The 19,843-nt window shown below is 54.5% G+C and overlaps 1 protein-coding gene across 2 annotated transcripts; it reads left to right on the top strand.

Moving 5' to 3' along the window:
- The first annotated feature begins 1,027 nt into the window (after window positions 1–1,027).
- Window positions 1,028–18,448, top strand: MAP3K10 (mitogen-activated protein kinase kinase kinase 10). 2 transcript variants are annotated; one of them, XM_081921952.1, is made up of 11 exons: window positions 1,028–1,084; window positions 1,556–2,649; window positions 4,251–4,431; window positions 4,936–5,084; window positions 6,994–7,169; window positions 9,841–10,081; window positions 11,357–11,479; window positions 13,524–13,662; window positions 15,340–15,452; window positions 15,658–16,203; window positions 17,735–18,448. In XM_081921952.1, the coding sequence occupies exons 2-11, from the start codon at window positions 1,893–1,895 to the stop codon at window positions 18,094–18,096; spliced, it is 2,787 nt and encodes a 928-aa protein (XP_081778078.1). In that variant the 5' UTR covers window positions 1,028–1,084; window positions 1,556–1,892; the 3' UTR covers window positions 18,097–18,448. The 2 variants fall into 2 exon arrangements, with proteins under 2 accessions (XP_081778078.1, XP_081778079.1); XM_081921953.1 differs by lacking the exon at window positions 1,028–1,084 and having other exon boundaries at window positions 1,555–2,649.
- Window positions 18,449–19,843: the final 1,395 nt, after the last annotated feature.

Raw genomic sequence — 19,843 nt, 5'->3', positions numbered from 1 at the left:
GGGTGGATGGAACATCACTGGCCCCCTGGATCTCATGGGAGAATAAGGTGGGATGCAAATCATACAGTGGCGTAGCATGGGGGGTGCAGGGGGGCCGGCCGCACCGGGCGCAACATATGGGGGTTAGGGGGCGCAAATCCACGGGTTAGGGGGCGCAAATCCACGGGTTAGGGGGTGCAAATTACTTGCCTTGCCCCGGGTGCTGACAACCCACGCTACGCCACTGAAATCATGCAATAGGTAGACAAACATTCGAAACAAATAGCGTAAATCAATTCGTTTGGTGGAACAAATCGGTTCAGTGGAAGCTGAAAGCGCGAGGGAGGCGTCGTCTAAAATTGCAGCCTAACCTTGCACCCCCCAGCAAAGGCTCCAAGCCCAGTTCCCAAGGCGGGCGGAGCCACCGCCAGCCTCCGCCATTCCCTGGCGCATCAGGACCCTCCCAAGTGCCTTGGCCGGGGCGGGGAACGGAGCGCCGCGCTCTGCACGTGCTCGGAGGCACTCTCTCCCGCAGCCAGCCGAATTGGCTGCAGCGGCGTTTCCAGGACGACGACGGGGAGGAGGAGGAGGACTACGAGTCCCATGATGCACTGGGGCCGGGGGGGGGAACCAGCCTGGCACCAGCTGACAGCTCCGGCGGCTGCACAGGAATAAGCCGGGGAGCCCGGTCCACGGGAAAGGGGGAGGGGGGGCAGAGGAGGAGGGGGAGGGGCAGCAGCGTTGACAAGGGGGGGGGCTGCTGCTGGAAAGAGATCGGCAGGGAACCCCGCACCCTCCGCTCCGTGGTGCAGGATGCGCCTGCAGGGGGCGAGGTGATCGCAAGGTTGTGCCGGGGGCGGGGCGCGCAGCCAAGCAAGGACCCCCCCCCCTTTCTCCGCCAGGCCATCTGCAGCGGCGCGCAGGCGATGGGGGCGCCGCCGAGGCGGGGAGGGGGCCGCTGGCCCCTGCGCTGAGCGACGCCCGGAGGGATCCGCAGGGCTGCCGGTTGCGCCCCCGCCCGCCCGCCCGGGCAGGTGCATGGAGCAGGGGCGCCCAGGAAGCCGCCCGGCCGCCGGGGGGCGCCAGGTGCAGGAGAACCATCCAGGTGAGTCCGTCCCCCACGCACCCACCCACCCACCCGCGGTCAAGGGCAGAGCGCAAGCCCGATCCTGACCCCTCCTGCCGGCCGACTCTGCAGGGGGGCTGGAGCAGGCAAGGCAGCCCCCCAGCTCCCCAGCCCCAAACCGCCACACCCGCCCCGCAGGCAGCTTACATAAGGTTTCGCAAAGCTCATCTCTGGCGTGCCAGCTGGTGGCCCTGGTCTTTGTGGGTTGGGAAAGAGTGGGCGGGCCGAGCTGGCACACCTGCGGCAGCAAAGGGGGCTGAGGGGGGGGGCGGGAGCGTCTGCCACCTCCTCCAGGTGAGGATTCCAGCGCAGGATGCGCGCCAGCCCTCTGAGCATGGCATGGGGGCCTTGCGGGCAAATGGCCCCGATTTCTCCCTCCATCTCTCTGTCATCACAGGGTGGTGTTTCGGAGGGTGGGGGGAGGATAATAGCCTCTTTCTTCTCTGCCAGGGGACGGCGGCTGTCACTCCAGGAGGAGGAGGCTCTTCAGCTGAGCCGCTGGGAAGCGGGGCACCCAGCCTGGCATGATTGTTTTGCCTTAAAGACACAGGCTCCCCTCTCCACCATGCTAAAGAAGAGCCCTTTCTTCCTCCTGCCGCGCTTCTCCCCTCCCTCGGCCCACATTTGGCTCCTTGAGAGTTGAGGAGGCTTCCTGGGAAGACCGCTGGTGGAGGCCCAGCAGCCAGGACGACTGGTGATGGTGGTGAGGATGGAACCCCCAGAGCCCAGAGCTCTGGACGCTGGAAGACTTGGCAAGCGGACCTCAGCTGCAGCCGGCCCCTGAGCCATGCAAGGCCGAGACCAGGGGAGCAGGGCCCCCACGGTGGACGCCAGCAGCATGGAGCAGGCCTGCAAGGAGGGGGCGGGCAGCGGGGGTCTCTGGCCCGCCTGCCCGCCTGCCCCCAGCCCCTTCTGGACCGCCATCTTTGACTACGAGGCCTCGGCGGAGGAGGAGCTGACCCTGCGCAGGGGGGACCTGGTGGAGGTCCTCTCCAAAGACTCCACCGTCTCCGGGGACGAAGGCTGGTGGGCTGGGAAAGTCCAGGAGAAGGTGGGGGTCTTCCCCAGCAACTACGTGGCCAGTGACGCCAAGTACAGCTGCCTGCAGGACTCGCTGGTCTGCCCGCCTCCGCTGGAGATCTCCTTTGAGGAGCTGGAGCTGGAGGAGATTGTGGGCGTGGGGGGCTTCGGGAAGGTCTACAAGGGGCTGTGGCGGGGGGAGGAGGTGGCCGTGAAGGCCATCCGCCAGGACCCCGAGGAGGACATGGCGGTGACGGCGGAGAACGTGCGCCAGGAGGCCCGCCTCTTCGCCATGCTGAGGCACCCCAACATCATCGCCCTGAGGGCTGTCTGCCTCAGCCCCCCCAACCTGTGCCTGGTGATGGAGTATGCCCGGGGAGGGGCGCTCAACCGTGCCCTGGTGGGCCGGAAGGTGCCCCCCCACGTGCTGGTCAACTGGGCCGTCCAGATCGCCAGGGGCATGAACTACCTACACAACGAGGCCGTCGTCCCCATTATCCACCGGGACCTCAAGTCCATCAACGGTAAGCCTGGGAGATGTTGCTTCAGCAGTGAAGGGGCTCAGAGGGGGAGGCTCTTCCTAGTCCTGCATGCTCAGCCAGGCCCTGATCCCGGCAGGGGGCTTCCCTCCTCCTCTTGTGTAACCTCACTTGCTTACCAGTAACCTTGAAGGATAGAGTCATGGACTGGTAGAGTTGAGAGGGTCTCCTTGGGATCACCTGGGACGCGGGTGGCGCCGTGGGTTAAACCACAGAGCCTTGGACTTGCTGATCAGAAGGTCAGTGGTTCGAATCCCCGTGGGGTGAGCTCCCATTGTTTGGTCCCAGCACCTGCCAACCTAGCAGTTCAAAAGCACATCAAAGTGCAAGTAGATAAATAGGTACCGCTCTGGCGGGAAGGTAAACAGCGTTTCCGTGTGCTGCTCTGGTTTGCCAGATGTGGCTTAGTCCTGCTGGCCACATGACCTGGAAGCTGTACGCCGGCTCCCTCGGCCGATAAAGCTAGATGAGCACGGCAACCCCAGAGTCGGCCACACCTGGACCTAATGGTCAGGGGTCCCTTTACCTTTACCTTTTTACCTCGGGAGCACCTAATTTAGCCCCCTGCAATGCAGGAATCACAGCTATGGAATCCCATCCAAGCTCTGCTAAAAAACCTACAAGGAACAAGAGTCCACCACTTTTGAGGTAGTTCGTAGCTCTCCCTAATGTTTAGTTGGAATCTCCTTTTCTGTATCTTGAATCCATTGGTTCGTGTCCTCCTCTGTGTAGCAGGAGAAGCTGCTCCCTGAGTCGGTGTAGATTTGGGGAAGAGTCCCGAGGGTCATCTAATCCAACCCCCTGCAATCCAGGAACTGCAGCTAAACTCACCATCTCCTCTGCTCCTGGGGGTAACGAGAAGGGGCCCGAGACTGGCCGGCCAGGGTAACATGGATAGCTGGTTTGGTGACTGGGGTTGGGGGTGTCTGTGCTGGACGGTTCCTCTGGGTCACTGGTGGTGAGGAGGCCTGTTCTGCTCTTCCAAGGAGACCCCTAACATCCAGGTCTGAGCAGAGGTGAACCCTAACACCAGTGGTCAGCGATCTGGAAGGGGAAGAGGACAAGAGCTGGGGGTGAACCTTGCAGTGCCGACCCCGAATACTGTCATGTCCCTTGCAGGATGTGGGTCCTTGTCTTTTCCTGATTGGAAGAGGCTCTGCCAATTGCCACCCCACCCTCTGTGAGTCCCCTGTCCCAGCAGAACTGGAGATGCATAGGGAGGGTGTGATGGCAGACCTTTCTCCCGTGGGTGCCCACCTTGGAGCGGGACCTCCCAGCACCCCCCACAACTGCTCCACTGGCTCCCTGGCCAGATATTGGCCAAGGAGAGCAGCGGAAGGGGCTTGTTTAAAGGTGGACAGCTGCAGTGAGGACATCTCCATCCTTGGCCACAGTCCTCCTGGGCGGTGTTGGTAGAAGGGAAAGTGAGGCCTGCTCAGGAAGGGGGTGGGGACACCAACAGATGGAGCCACGAAGCCCACCGCATGCTCAAAACAATACCTGCCAAACCAACCGATGGAGCCAGCCAGCGGTGCCCTCTGCTCGATGATACCTGCCCATTTCCTTCTTCCCGGTTCCTTCCTCAGTCCTAATCCTGGAGCACATCGAGAACGATGACTTGGGCGGCCGGACCCTCAAGATCACGGACTTTGGCCTGGCACGCGAGTGGCACAAGACCACCAAGATGAGCGCTGCAGGGACTTACGCCTGGATGGCCCCCGAAGTCATCAAGCTCTCTCTCTTCTCCAAGAGCAGCGATGTGTGGAGGTAATTGAGGGTCGCAGTGGAGGGGGTGGGGAGGGAGGGAGGGAGGGAGGGAGGGAGGGAGGAAGGAAGGAAGGAAGCTCCCTTGCCCTTCTTCTCTCCAGTCACCAAGAGCCAAACAGAAATGCAAATGGCTCTCCTTGTCACGCAGGAAGCTTCACCTGTTGAACTTCAGCCTGCTGCAAAGCTGATAAAGGACACCGGAGCACCCCCTGGGGAAAACAGAACCCCCACCCACCACCGCTTAGAGGGTGCAGACAGAGAGATCAGCCACTTGGGAGGGTGGGCCCTTTTTGACCCAGAATTGTGGAGTTGGAAGGGACACCCAAAGGCCATGTAGTCCAACCCCTCGAATCGCAGCCCCCAGAATCGCAGGCACCATGCTTGGTTTTTTAACGGTTCTGGGGCAGGGAGATGGAGCGCCTTCCCTCTGCGACTGCTTGTGGGTTTGGGGCCTCCCCCCACGGACTCACTCCTTGCCTCTCTCTTCCCGTCTCCCCTTCCCAGCTTTGGGGTCCTGCTGTGGGAGCTGCTGACTGGCGAGGTCCCGTACCGGGAGATCGACGCCCTGGCGGTGGCCTACGGGGTGGCCATGAACAAGCTGACCCTGCCCATCCCCTCCACCTGCCCTGAGCCCTTTGCCCGCCTGCTGGAGGGTGAGTGGGGGCTGCTGTTGCTGGGGGTCCGAGGGCATGGCCCTCTCCATGCTTGCTCAGTGCTTCGAGGGTGCGGGGGGGCAAGCCAGGGTGGCAGGGGTCTTCTGGCACAGGTGTGTGGTCTCTCCCACAGCTATAGGCCTGGGGAAGAGCAGAGGGGCACAAGTGGGGATTGAGGAGGGGCGCCTTCAGCCTTATCCCCCCCCCACCAGTTGCAACCCAAGGCTCAGAAAGAGGTCAAGACCCCTTATTTTATTATCAAATAAAAGCGCCTCTCCCCCACCCCCTTGTAGGACACTCTTCTCCCCTTGCTTCCTCTGCCAGCCCCTCACCCCAAAGATTCCCCAAATATCTGAACGTTTTGCTGGCAGTGGGCAAAGGACGAGATGGCACCCCCAGCCCCATTCCACTTGTGTCCCCTGGGGGGCTCTCCCTCGCCTTGGAGACCAGCCAAGGGTTTCCTCAGTCTCCCCGCAGAAGTGATTTTGGGGAGGCCGCCTGGGAGAACCCGGTCCAAAGGCAGAAGCAAGCTGCACGTGCTCAGAAGCACTCTCTTCCTGATTTCAGGGCATGCAGCCCAGGTCTCAGTGCTGAGCCTGAGCCTGCCATGGCTTGCCCTGCACTGTGGCAAGAGATTGAGGGGCTTAGTTGGCATAAAATTAGGGGTGGAGGGCATCCAATGAAAATGAACGATGGAAGACCCCAGGAGGCCATGAGGGCCACCAGCTCAGTTAGCTTTAATAGACTATGATGATCATGATTATTTATTACAGTATATGCCACCCATCTTGGACTCACAGCTGTCCATGGAGATGCAGCTGTCCATGGAGATGTGTCCAGGGCAGCTGTCTACCAGCTCTATCTGGTACGCAGGCTGAGACCCTCCCTGCCTGCAGACCGTCTCACCAGAGTGGTGCATGCCCTGGTTATCTCCCGCTTGGACTACTGCAATGCGCTCTACGTGGGGCTACCTTTGAAGGTGACCCGGAAACTGCAATTAATCCAGAATGCGGCAGCTAGACTGGTGACTGGGAGTGGCCGCCGAGACCACATAACACCAGTCCTGAGAGATCTGCATTGGCTCCCAGTACGTTTCCGAGCACAATTCAAAGTGTTGGTGTTGACCTTTAAAGCCCTAAACGGCCTCAGTCCTGTATACCTGAAGAAGCATCTCCACCCCCATTGTTCAGCCAGGACACTGAGGTCCAGCGCCAAGGACCTTCTGGCGGTTCCCTCACTGTGAGAAGTGAGGTTACAGGGAACCAAACAGAGGGCCTTCTCAGTGGTGGCGCCTGCCCTGTGAAACGCCCTCCTTTCAGATGTAAAGGAAATAAGCAGCTATCTTCTCTTTAAAAGACATCTGAAGGCAGCTCTGTTCAGGGAAGTTTTTAATATTTGATGCTGTATTGTTTTTAACACTTGATTGGAAGCCGCCCAGAGTTGGAAGCCGCCCATTATCATTATCATCTGACTGGGTTGTCCCAGTCACTCTGGGCATCTCCCAACAAAATATTAAAACCCCAATAGAACAGATTCATGGAGGAGAAGACTATGCCCTGTCTCCACCATCAGAGACAGGAAGTGCTTCCAAAACCCAGTTCCTGAAACCACAGGAAGGGAGAGTGTTGCTCTTGTCCTTGAACCTTCTTGCTGGTTTCCCACAAGAGTTACCTGCCCGGTCACTGCAAGAACAGGATGCTGAGCAGCCATCGTCTGGATGTTGCAGCCTCCTCTTCTGTACTTGTGGAACCTCCAGCCCCGGAGGCAGTCTACCCAGGTTCCTAGGGACATTTGGCCTCTGCGGGAACAGGAAGCTAGGCTGGTTGGGCCCCTGGCCGGATCCACCAGGCTCTTCTTAATGCTGGGTTTGTTTGGCCTTTTCCTCTGGCCTTCTCTCTCCACCCCACAGAGTGCTGGAGCCCGGACCCCCATGCCCGGCCGGACTTCGGCTCCATCCTGCAGCAGCTGGTGGCCATCGAGCAGTCGGCCATGTTCCAGATGCCCCTGGAGTCCTTCCACTCCCTGCAACAGGACTGGAAGGTGGAGATTGCTGACATGTTCTACGACCTGCGCGCCAAGGAGAAAGTGAGTCGGCTTCTCCTGGCTTTGCTTCTCTCGGGGCTCAGCCCCAACTTGCCTTTCCTCTCTGCTTTAGAGCTCCAGGTCCAAGTTCCTTTTGTTGTTGTTTAGTCGTGTCCAACTCTTCGTGACCCCCTGGACCAGAGCACGCCAGGCACGCCTGTCTTCCACTGCCTCCCACAGTTTGGTCAAACTCATGCTCGTAGCTTCGAGAACACTGTCCCACCATCTCGTCCTCTGTCCTCCCCTTCTCTCTCTTTCCCAACATCAGGGTCTTTTCCAGGGAGTCTTCTCTTCTCATGAGGTGGCCAAAGTCTTGGAGCCTCAGCTTCAGGATCTGTCCTTCCAGTGAGCACTCAGGGCTGATTTCCTTCAGAATGGAGAGGTTTGATCTCCTTGCAGTCCATGGGACTCTCAAGAGTCTCCTCCAGCACCAGAATTCAATAGTATCAATTCTTTTTGCGATCAACCTTCTTTATGGTCCAGCTCTCACTTCCATACATCACAACTGGGAAAACCAGAGCTTGAACTATACGGACCTTTGTTGCTTTGTGCCTTTTATTTATTCCTTTTCTGCCCCAGAGCTTTCTCTGTGGAAATCCCGGGTAGATCTACACTTGTGGTTTTTAATGCTAAGGAAGGGTTTTGATAACGTAAATGGACACCTGTTGTCCTACTTTAAGGCGTTATTAAAATGTGGTGCTGCAGAGCAACCGGCAGTAGGAAGACAGAGTTTTGATAAAAGGAACCAAGGTAAAAAAAAAGCTTTCCTATCCAAGTATGCCCTGTGACCCCTTGGAACGGCAGCTCTAATACCGTTCTTATAGCGTTAAACAGGTCGGTGTAGATCCAGCCCCGCTCTTTACTGCTGAATCGGAGCCAACGTCAGTAGGCAGGAAACCCCAGCTGCCGTTTGGAGTGCTTCTGTTTTAAAGAGCGAAGGAAAGGCTGCTTTGACATGGAGCTTTAAAATGCCTGGGAAGAGTGAGACAGCAGTTAAGTGGGGACAAGCTCTCAGAGTTTGGAAACCGCAAGAAGGGAGAGAACTCTTGTGCTTAGATCCTGCTTGAGGGTTTTGCTTTGGGGCAGCTGGTTGGCCACTGTGAGAACAGGATGCTGGCCTGATCCAACAGCCTCTTCTTGTTTTCCATGGCACCTCCAGATCCACAGGCAGTCTATCCTAATTCCTAGCTTGTTAGAGGCATTTGGCCACTGGGGAAACAGTGGCCAAATTTTGAGGAGACATGAGGTGGTTGGGTGTGGAGGACTCCCTGGTCCTGAATGGGGCAACTGTGCCCCTGAAGGACCAGGTGCACAGCCTGGGAGTCTTTTTGGACTCACAGCTGTCCATGGAGGCGCAGGTCAATTCTGTGTCCAGGGCAGCTGTCCACCAGCTCCATCTGGTATGCCGGCTGAGACCCTCCCTGCCCGCAGACTGTCTCGCCAGAGTGGTGCGTGCTCTAGTTATCTCCCACTTGGACTACTGCAATGCGCTCTACGTGGGGCTACCTTTGAAGGTGACCTGGAAACTATTACTAATCCAGAATGCAGCAGCTAGACTGCGGACTGGGGGCGGCCGCCGAGACCACATAAAACCGGTCCTGAAAGACCTACATTGATTCCCAGTATGTTTCTGGGCACAATTCAAAGTGTTGGTGCTGGCCTTTAATGCCTTAAACGGCCTCGGTCCAGTCTACCTGAAGGAGCATCTCCACCTCCATCGTTCTGCCCAGACACTGAGGTCCAGCTCCGAGGGCCTTCTGGTGGCTCCCTCACTGCGAGAAGCTAAGTTACAGGGAACCAGGCAGAGGGCCTTCTCGGTGGTGGCACCTGCCCCGTGGAACGCCCTCCCACCAGATGTCAAAGAGAAAAACAACTACCAGACTTTTAGAAGACATCTGAAGGCAGCCCTGTTTAGGGAAGCCTTTAATATTTGATGAATTATTGTATTTTTATATTTTGCTGGAAGCCACCCAGAGTGGCTGGGGAAACCCAGCCAGATGGGCGGGGTATAAATAAAATTATTATTATTATTATTATTATTATTATTATTATTATTATTAGGCCATTGGGCTGATCCAGCACTCAGGCTGTTCGTATGGAGCCTCCAGGTCCTGAGACAGTCTATCTAGATTCTTGGGTTCTTTGGGGCATTTGACCATTGTGAGAACAGGAGCTGGACCAGATGGCTGGACCCTTTGGCAGCTGACCCAGCCTGCTCTGCTTATGTTCTTAATAATAATAATAATAATAAATTTTATTTATACCCCGCCAATACCGGGCTGAGGGCGGCTAACACCCGATATAAAAACAAATTGATTGAAACACAACTTAAAAACAAGATTAAAATACAACATTAAAACATTAAAATTAAAACACAGCCTCATTTCAATGGAAACTCAAATCAAAAACTTTTGGGGGGATAAAAACATCAAGTCTTCACCAAGGCTAACTTTCCAGACTGGTCCTACATGGGCCAGAAAAAAGCCAGGGAAGTCTTAGGCTGCCGCTCAATGCTGGCAGACGTGTACTTACTTTGCACATGCTCAGAGGGACTCCTCTTGGTTCAGCCTGCCTTGCCCTCGTGAGCAGGTCCTGGGGCTGAGCCGTGGCGGGTGGGCAGGTGATCCGACGGGGGGCGTTGGGATCCCATCGCCCTCCGTCTCCTTTGCCCCAGGAGCTGCGTAGCCGGGAGGAGGAGCTGCTTCGGGCGGCGGAGGAGCAGAAGACCCAGGAAGCCGAGCTGCGCCGGCGGGAGCAGGAGCTGGCCGAGCGGGAGATCGACATCGTGGAGCGGGAGCTGAACCTCATCATGATGCAGATGGGCCAAGAGAAGCCCCGCGTCAAGAAGAGGAAGGGCCACTTCCGGTGCTCCCGCCTCAAGCTGAGAGACGGGAACCGCATCAGCCTCCCTTCAGGTACGGGCCGGGAGCAGCCGGGAGCAGAGCGCTGGCTTGGCCGGCCAAAAAGCCTGGAGGGTGGAGGGCAGGCCGCCGGTCCAAAAGGGTCGCTTGCAGCACCACAACTGTGGAACTCCCTGCCGATTGACACCAGGCAGGCTCCTCCTCTGGACTCATTTCGGCGCCTGCTGAAATCATTTTTATTTAGACAAGCCCGGCCAGGTGTTTTGAGAAGCTGAATTGAGTTCTAATCTGCATTTTGTCTATTGCTATTTTCATTTTCCAAAAGTTTTAAGTTAGTGGGTGGTGGTTCTTTTTGTTTTTTGTTTTTTGGTAAAGTGTTTATTTATTTCATCTTATAATGTATTTACAGGAAACAATTAAGGTCGTTTTTATTTTGACAAGCTTTTCCAACTGGGTGAAAGAGCCTCTGCCTTAGATGTTCCTTTCATATTATTTTTAAACCTGTCTTTTCCGTCCAGTTGCCAAAGCCATTTTTAGCTGTTTTTAATAGCACGTTTGTAAAATCGCCTTAGGGACGCTGGTGGCGCTGTGGGTTAAACCACAGAGCCTAGGACTTGCTGATCAGAAGGTTGGTGGTTTGAATACCCGCGACAGACTGAGCTCCCGTTGCTCGGTCCCTGCTCCTGCCAACCTAGCAGTTCGAAAGCACGTCAAAGTGCAAGTAGATAAATAGGTACCGCTCCAGCGGGAAGGTGAACGGCATTTCCGTGCGCTGCTCTGGTTCGCCAGAAGCGGCTTAGTCATGCTGGCCACATGACCTGGAAGCTGTATGCCGGCTCCCTCGGCCAGTAAAGCGAGATGAGCGCCGCAACCCCAGAGTCAGCCACAACTGGACCTAATGGTCAGGGGTCCCATAATGTACTACCTGCACTTCCAGGAAACAATTAAAGTTGTTTTTCTTTTGACAAACTTTTCTAACTGGGTGAAAGAGCCTCTGCCTTAGATGTTCCTTTCGTATTATTTTTAAACCTGTCTTTTCCGTCCAGTTGCCTTAGCTGTTTTTAGTAGCATGTTTGTAAAATCGCCTTGGGACTACCGTAAACGACAATTCATAAATTCAGTCCCAAAAAGAGCTCTGGCTGGCAGTCTGGGGAGTCTCCAAATCTCTCTTCATCCTTGCCCATCCCATCCCTTGGTCTCCGAGATTCAGAGGTTTGTAGAATTTAGAACACCTGTTAAGAAGCAAGAGGGCCATGATCCGGCCTTGAGGGTGGATGGAGGGGCAGGCCAGGGACTGACTCCTTCTCTGTCTCCTTCCTCCCCATCTAGGCTTCGAGCACAAGATCACAGTGCAGGCCTCTCCCACCCTTGACCGTCGGAAAGGTCTGGGGGCCAACGGCGCCAGTCCCCCCGCAAGCCCCATCAGCATTCCACGGCTGCGGGCAATCCGCCGTGAGTGTCTGCGCGCAGAAGTACAAAACTGTAGTCAGAAGGGGTCCCCAAGGGCCATCTAGTCCAACCCCCTGCCATGCAGGAATCCCAATTAGATCATCCATGACAGGTGGGCCCCCCCCCCAGCCTCTGCTTAGAAACTGCTAAGAAAGAGAGTCCACCACCGTCCAGTTCTGGGCACCACAGTTCAAGAAGGACACTGACAAACTGGAACGTGTCCAGAGGAGGGCAACCAAAATGGTCAAAGGCCTGGAAACGATGCCTTATGAGGAACGGCTAAGGGAGCTGGGCATGTTTAGCCTGGAGAAGAGGAGGTTAAGGGGTGATATGATAGCCATGTTCAAATATATAAAAGGATGTCACAGAGAGGAGGGAGAAAGGTTGTTTTCTGCTGCTCCAGAGAAACGGACACGGAGCAATGGATCCAAACTACAAGAAAGAAGATTCCACCTAAACATTAGGAAGAACTTCCTGACAGTAAGAGCTGTTCGACAGTGGAATTTGCTGCCAAGGAGTGTGGTGGAGTCTCCTTCTTTGGAGGTCTTTAAGCAGAGGCTTGGCAACCATATGCCAGGAGTGCTCTGATGGTGTTTCCTGCTTGGCAGGGGGTTGGACTCGATGGCCCTTGGGGTCTCTTCCAACTCTATGATTCTATGGTTCTACCTTCCATCCCATGGCTGAACAGCTCTTACTGTCAGAAAGTTATTTCCGTCTTTAGTCGGAATCTCCTGAAGCCATGAGTTCGAGTCCTACCCTCCAGAGCAAACGTGCCCCACCTTCCGTGGGACAGCCCTTGAGATATTTGAAGATGGCCATCGTATCTCCTCCTGGTCCCCTCTTTTCCTGGCCAAGCATCTTGAGCACCCCCCAAGGAGGTTGGTTGGTTGGAGGCTGATGTTTTTTGGAGGCCCAGAGACGCATGTGCGCCCCCCCCCCCCGCCAGTCTTGCATCTCTTGGCTCGCAGGCTGAGGCTTCTTCTGCTCCCCCTTCCTGGATATTCTGAGCACCCCAGATCCCACCGGGCAAAAGGGGAATTCGGTGGCTCAGTTTCGTTTTTTCTATTTTTAAAATATGTTTTGTGGCCTTGTGGCTGCAGATATCTATTTTTATGAACTGCACTCCACTCTGCCAAGGGCAACTCACACCATAAAATCATGGAAAACATCACCCTAACGTTTAATAATAATAATTTATTATTTATACCCCGCCCATCTGGCTGGGTTTCCCCAGCCACTCTGGGCGGCTTCCACCAAACACCAAAATACAATTAAACATTAAAAGCATCCCTAAACAGGGCTGCCTTCAGATGTCTTCTAAAAGTCTGGTAGTTGTTGTTCTCTTTGACATCTGGTGGGAGGGCGTTCCACAGAGCGGGTGCCACTACAGAGAAGGACCTCTGCCTGGTTCCCTGCAACTTGGCTTCTCGCAGTGAGGGAACCGCCAGCCAGAAGGCCCTCGGCGCTGGACCTCAGTGTCTGGGCAGAACATGGGGGTGGAGACGCTCCTTCAGGTATACTGGACCGAGGCCGTTTAGGGCTTTCAAGGTCAGCACCAACACTTTGAATTGTGCTTGGAAACGTCCTGGAAGCCAATGTAGGTCTTTCAGGACTGGTGTTATGTGGTCTCAGTGGCCGCTCCCAGTCACCAGTCTAGCTGCCGTATTCTGGATTAGTTGTAGTTCCCAGGTCACCTTCAAAGGCAGCCCCACGTAGAGCGCATTGCAGTAGTCCAAGTGGGAGATAACTAGCACTATCATAACAACCACAGGACTCACTGTGGTTTTGGCCCCAGCAAAAAGCCCAAATTCAAGCGTTTGAGATCCACGGGGTAGTTTCCCCCCTGTTTCCTCCAGGCTGTCCAGACAGGCCAGATCTGATGGGGTTTCCCTCAGAAGAGCAGTGGTGAGGTACGCAGGGCCACGCTGTAAAATTGGCTGTGTCAAACCTGGGATAAGGACAGTGGGAGGGGGGCGCTGTTGAAACCAGAGGAAGGAGCGCCTGATCTCACCGCCTTCCCTCTCTCCCCCCCCCCCCGGTGTTGCAGTGACCCCCCTGGACGGGACCCGGACGTGGGGGCGGAGCAGCTTGGTGAAGAAGGAGGAGCTGGTGGGGAGTAAGAAGAAAGGCAGGACGTGGGGGCCCAGCTCCACCCTCCATAAGGAGAGGCTGGGAGGGGAGGAGAGGTAAGCAAAGCGGGGGGGGGGGAGCATGGCTGTAGGAAGGGAAGGGTTAAGGGGGGAGGGAGTTCCAGCCCCCTCATAGGATGAGTGAAAGAGGGCCTTGCGAGGGAGGAGGAAAGCGCAGGGTGGTAGTGTTGGAAGGGACCCCCTGCGGTCATCTAGCCCAACCCCCCGGCAAGGCAGGAATCGCAGCGAAAGACTCGCAGAATTGTTGAGTCCCACAGGTTCGCGAAGGACGTAGTGGGAAAAAGACAGGACGGAACCAAAAAATTACAGTAGTGCCTCGCAAGACGAAAAGAATCCGTTCCGCGATTCTCTTCGTCTAGCGGTTTTTTGTCTTGCGAAGCAAGCCCATTGACAGCTTAGCGGATTAGCGCTATTAGTGGTCTAGCGGCTTCTAGCGATCAGCTGTTAAGCGGCTTATCAGCGGATTAGCTGTTAAGCGGCTTAGCAGCTTAGGAAAAGGGGGGGAGCAAAAAAAACCCGCGGGGGGACGCAAGATTTTTTCGTCTTGCGAAGCAACCCCTTGGGAAATTCGTTTTGCGAAGCGCCTCCAAAATGGAAAACCCTTTTGTCTAGCGGGTTTTCCGTCTTGCGAGGCATTCGTCTTGCGGGGCACCACTGTACACAAAACAAATGAAATGTCGTGAAAATCCCTGAAATGAGGAGTAATTGGATACAGAGTTAAACTAAATAACAAAAATCAAAAAGTCAAGGGGGAAAATTAACCTAGAATGAAACAAAGACTTAACGAGATGCCGGCTACAAAACTCGTTTCACTGAACTAATCCGTTTCCTCAGAAGGAAATAAAGAAATTATAAACCTTAAAAACTTGTCATTGTGGTTTTCATACCTTTTTTGTTAAACTCAGTGAAGTGTTTCAGCCCTGCTCTTGAGTTTGTTTAAAATCATTTAAGGTTTATAATTTCTCTATATCTGATTACCGTATTTTTCGCTCCATAAGACGCACCTATTTTTTAAAGGAGGAGCACAAGCAAAAAAATATATTCTGAACGAAACAGTGGATGTATGATTTTTGTGGTTCATGCTGTGGCCACAGACATGTGATTTGATGGTGAGTTTGGGGTAGCCCAGTGCAAAAATCCTGAGAATCAATGTGGATCTGTGCTTTGTAACCACGTTTTTGCGACCGAAACAGTGGGTACATGATTTTTTTGGTGCAGGCTGTAGCCATGGACATGCTATGTGATCTGATGCTGAATTTGGGGTGACCCAGTGCAAAACTCCTGAGGATCCATGTGCTTTTACTTCCCCCCTCCCAGGCAGCTTCCTTTATCTTTAGAGTCCCTTATCTCCCTCCCGATCCCTTGCTGATTTGTTTCAACACCCCCTTCCCTCTTTCTAAAAAATAAAGCATGATTTGCTTTTTGCCCCTTGGCAATTCGGCTCCAGGGACTACGCATTCGCTCCATAAGACGTACAGACAATTCCCCTTACTTTTTAGGAAGAAAAAAGCGCGTCTTATGGAGTGAAAAATACAGTACTTCTTGTTTCAGGGATTTTCACGGCATTTCATTTGTTTCCTGTGAAGAAGGTGGCTTCTGGTATTGGAAGTGGGGGGCCAACCAGGCAGCTGCCCACCTGAAGCGGCTGGGGGGAGCATAGGGCAGGGAGTTGACCCTTCCTCTCCATCATCATCATCACCTGCTGATTCTCAGGTTGAAGTCCCTGGCGGAGGGGAGCAAGCAGTGGTCGTCCAGTGCCCCCAACCTGGGCAAGTCCCCCAAGCACGCCCCTCTGGTGGTGGGTTTCGCCAGCCTCACAGAGATGGGTAAGTAGGTCCTCCACTTCGGGGAAGAAGCAGAGGCGTTGGGGGCTGCCCTGGGGTCGGCTACCATTCCCTGGAGGGGATAAGCCCTTGAGCATCTTCCTTTGTGGGGGCCAGTTGGGTGGGAAGCAGCAGGAGGGCAAAATTGGGGAGGGGGCCTTGATGTCCTCCCCCTCCTCTAACCTGACCTGCCTTTCTCCCTATACAGAGGAATACGCAGAGCAGGAAGGGGGCAGCAGCAGCCCCTGCTCCCCCTACCTGCCCCTCTCGCCGCCCCCTGGGGCTGAAGGCACCACCAGCCTGCCGCCGGAGGGTCCCAAGCGGCGGGCACCCCCCTGCCACCGCCGCAGTGAACTGGTCCTACTGGGCTGCGCCTCCATCTTGGCCTCCATCGCTCTGGGGGGAGACCTGGCCGAGCTGGCGGGGGATGGGGCATCCGGGGGTGGCCTGTCGGGGCCCCCCAGCTCTACCACGCTCCTGTCCCTCTCCTCGCTCTCCGACTGCAACTCCACCAAGTCCCTGCTGCCCTCAGACAGCGATGAGGCCCCTGCCTGCGGGCCCCCCGAGAGCCCACCGCCCAGGGCCCCCCGCCACAACCCCCTGGTGGACGTCACGGTGGAGAGCTTCAAGAAGGACCCCCACCAGTCGCTCACCCCCACCCACGTCAGCGCCACCAGGGCCGTCAGCCGCGGGCACCGCCGGACACCCTCAGACGGGGCCATCCGTCAGGGGCCACCGGGGCCCGACTGCCGGGGTGAGTGCTGGGGCGGACAGCTTGATCGGAATGGGGAGGGGGGCTTCTCTCCTGAGCCCTGGATGTGCTGAGCACCAGTCAGTCTTCCTGGGGGAGTGAATGGGTACAGGCCAGGAGAAGACCTGAGGTGGAAGTGGCTCTGGAAATGGTCCTGAGCCCCAGACATGGCTAGGCTGGGGAGAGCCTGTTTCGCCTCCTTCTGCAAAATTAGTATTTTGTTTTTTGGGGGAGACCTGTATGGCCTAGGACCCTCGTACCTACGGGACCGCCTCTCCTGGTATGTCCCATGGAGGACAGTCTTCAAACAAAAACACCTTGGAGGTCCCGGGCCACAGGGAGGTTAGGCTGGCCTCAACCAGTGCCAGGGCTTTTTCGGCCATGGCCCCGATCTGGTGGAACACTCTGTCACAAGAGACTAGGGCCATGCGGGACTTGACATCTTTCCGCAGGGCCTGCAAGACAGAGCTGTTCCACCAGGCCTTTGGCCAAGGCACAGCCTGACTCCCTCCTTTGGTAATCCTCACAGAACTCTAGCCCAATGGTTGCCATTAATTTGATTTTGGATTGATTTTAAAATGAATTGAGTTTAGAATGTTGTGTTACTTTTATTGTTCTTAGCCGCTCTTAGCCCAGCTTCAGCTGGGGAGGGCGGGATATAAATAAATAAATTATTATTATTATTATTATTATTATTATTATTATTATTAAGTTATCATAGAATCATAGAAAAACAGACTTGGGAGGGAATTCAAAAACACCTGACCTCGTGTTTAAAAATATCAGGGAAGGTGCAGTATGGTCACCTGAGACCAGGAAGAAGGGACGTTGGATGAAAATTGGAAGAAAGTCTATAAAGAAAATTTTTTATTTTGGGAATTAGTGTAAAATTAATGAATATTAGGGAAAATGTTGGAATGAAACTGTCTGGCTTTAGTAGAAATGATATAAGGAGTTATGTATAAATAAGTATTAAGTTTTAAGTTTTAAGGTATTTTACGGTAAGATAAGGTTAAATAAAGTAAGGCAAAGTGAATAACAGAATATGGTGAAAGATGGAAAGGATTTGCTGAGTTAATTAATAGGTTAGATTATCAAGATAAATTATTCAATAATAATTGAAAAAGAGGGAAAGAATTTGCTGAAATAATTAATTAAGCTAGAATACAAAAAGGGAGGTGTGAGGAGGTCAAGGAAACAAGCAAATGAAAGATAAGATATGTAATATGGGATTTGTATTTTTCTTTTTTGACATTGTTGTGTTGTTGTATTGGTTTCATGTATTTTTTTTCGTCTTTTTTCTTTTTTTCTTTTTCTTCTCTTTTTTGTAATTTTGAAAATTCTTAATAAATATCATTTCAGTATGATCAAAGGCTAGCCACTTAGGGTGGGAAAAGATAAATACCTGCAGCAAAAGTTTCCCCAACATTTTGTATATTTCTTTGGGGGACGGGTGGCAGGATCCCCCCAGAAAGCAGGAGACACGCAGCTCCCTCTCCTGCCCCCCATGCTGATTCTCCTTTTCCCTCCCCAGGCTCGCAAGAAGCGCCGCCCTTCCCTCGCCTGCCGGACCCCCCCTCGCTCGTCCCAGCCCACCGCAAGGCCACAGAGCACCCCAACGCCGCCCTGTCGCCGGTGGAGCGCCCCCGGACCCTGGCCTTTGCCCCCCGGCCTCGCCCAGCGCCAGGGCGCCACCGCATCGACCCCTGGAAGCTGGTCTCCTTTGTCCGAACTCAGGGGGGGCCCTCCTCTTCCTCGCCAGGTCAGCCCGCCAAGGGGGCCCGGCAGACCCTTCTCGACATGGACATGGAGGGGCAGACCCGGGACAGCACCGTCCCCCTATGTGGGGGTCAGGCCCCCTGCTGCGGCGGGCTGGAGGGAGACATCTCCCACTGATGGAGATGGACTGGGCCCACCCCACACCGGCCGGGAACCTCAAGGGGGGAAAGCTGCGTCTCTCTGGGTCCCGGAGACGGGTGGACCATGTGGGGCACTATATTTATTGATTCTGGGGATTCCCAGGCACTTAAGTGATGAGCCAAAAGGACAGCTCTTTTCCAAACAATGCAACAGCCCAGCCAGTTAGGGGCGCTGGGCTGACGTTCTGCCCCACGGGTGTGTGTCTGTGTGCGTGAGAGAGAGAGAGAGAGAGAGCATGAGAGAGCCAGGTGGATCTTCAGCCTCTCCGGAGTCGCATCCGATCTACGCACCTCTTGTGATTCCACTCGTTACGTTGCTTTTTTTTAAAAAAAAAGTTGTGTGTCAGAGAATTAAGATGTCTGCCTGCCTTTTTTTTGCCACTCGGCAGAATTCCGCCAGGATCCTGCATCCTTCACGAGGGGCCTTAAGGGTACAGGCCCATTCCCAGTGTCCTGGTCATAGCTGTCAATCTTTCCCTTTTTTAAAGGGAAATTCCCTTATTCCAAATAGGATTCCTCGCAAGAAAAGGGAAAAGTTGACAGCTATGGTCCTGGTTGGCTGGTTGGTGTTCCTTACATCTCCATCCTGCCTTTCCTCAGAGTATCATAGAATTCTGGAGTTTGAAGGGGTCCCCCCAAAGGCCATCTAGTCCAACCCCCTGCCATGAAGGAATCACGTTGAAAGAATCCTTGGAGGGCAGTCACTCAACGTCTGCTTAGAAACCTCCAACGAAGGAAAGTCTGCCGCCTTCTTCCAAGGGAGTCCTTTCCGCTGTTCTGTTGTTCAGTCGGAAATCTCCTCTCTTGTAAGCCATGGGTTCGAGTCCTACCCTCCAGAGCGGGAGAAGAGAAGCTTGCTCCATCTCCCACGGGACAGCCCTTGAGATATTTGAAGATGGCGATAATATCGCCTCTTCTCCAGGCTAAATGGACCCAACTCCTTCAGCTGCTCCTGATAGGACTGGGTCTCCAGACCTTTGGTCATCTTGGTCATTGAAACAGGAGCTCAGGGTGGCAAACATACATGGCTTTCTCCCCTACACACACACACACACACACACACACACACACACACACACAATTTTAACCTCTTGGCAACCCTGTTAAATAGGTTAGGCATCCAGCGAGCTGCACAGAGACAGGAATTTGAGTTTTCCTAGGCCTCCAACCACTCAACCACACTGCCCTGTACTTTGTTAGAGCTGGTAGGGGCTATACAAACACACCTACCAGGGACTCTAGTGATGCTGAACATTTCCTCCGCTCCCTGCCCTTGACACAGCGTAGGATGCTGTTTTAAAGCCACGAGGGAAGGATTTCTTTGCTGTTGTGAAAAAACAGCAAGTCCCCCCCACCCAAAGTCACTTCCGCCTCAGATACCTCCATGGCTCCCCCACCCCACACCCCGTTTCTAATTGCCACTGGGCCTGGGTTCGAGGGCAAGAAAGGGCTTCGACTGATCCAGGGCCTGTTTTCGAGAGGCAGCACAAAGAATGCCGTAAGATCAAACTTTGGTTTTTTGTTAAGAGAAAAAGGTGAATGAGAAGAGAAAGGGTAGAATGCTGTAAAATGGCAGGGAGACAGCGGATGGGGAAAGGTTTTCCTCTCACGTAGAACTCGTGGACATCCAATGAATTTTGGAAGATTTGGGACAGATAAAAGGAAACACTTCTTTATGCAGTGCCTAGATAAACTGGAACTCCCTGTGGATCAGTTCTCGCACT

Source organism: Podarcis melisellensis (genome assembly GCF_964234715.1).
Source record: "Podarcis melisellensis genome assembly, chromosome: 8".
NCBI lineage: Eukaryota > Metazoa > Chordata > Lepidosauria > Squamata > Lacertidae > Podarcis > Podarcis melisellensis.
This window is presented reverse-complemented; position numbering and strand designations above follow the sequence as displayed.

Bases quoted from the DNA above. Each gene is read 5' to 3' on its own strand.
- MAP3K10 (XM_081921952.1), top strand. From the start codon at position 1,893: ATGCAAGGCCGAGACCAGGGGAGCAGGGCCCCCACGGTGGACGCCAGC. The intron at 7,170-9,840 runs GTGAGTCGGCTT...CCTTTGCCCCAG, and splicing joins ACCTGCGCGCCAAGGAGAAA to GAGCTGCGTAGCCGGGAGGA. The intron at 10,082-11,356 runs GTACGGGCCGGG...CTCCCCATCTAG, and splicing joins CCGCATCAGCCTCCCTTCAG to GCTTCGAGCACAAGATCACA.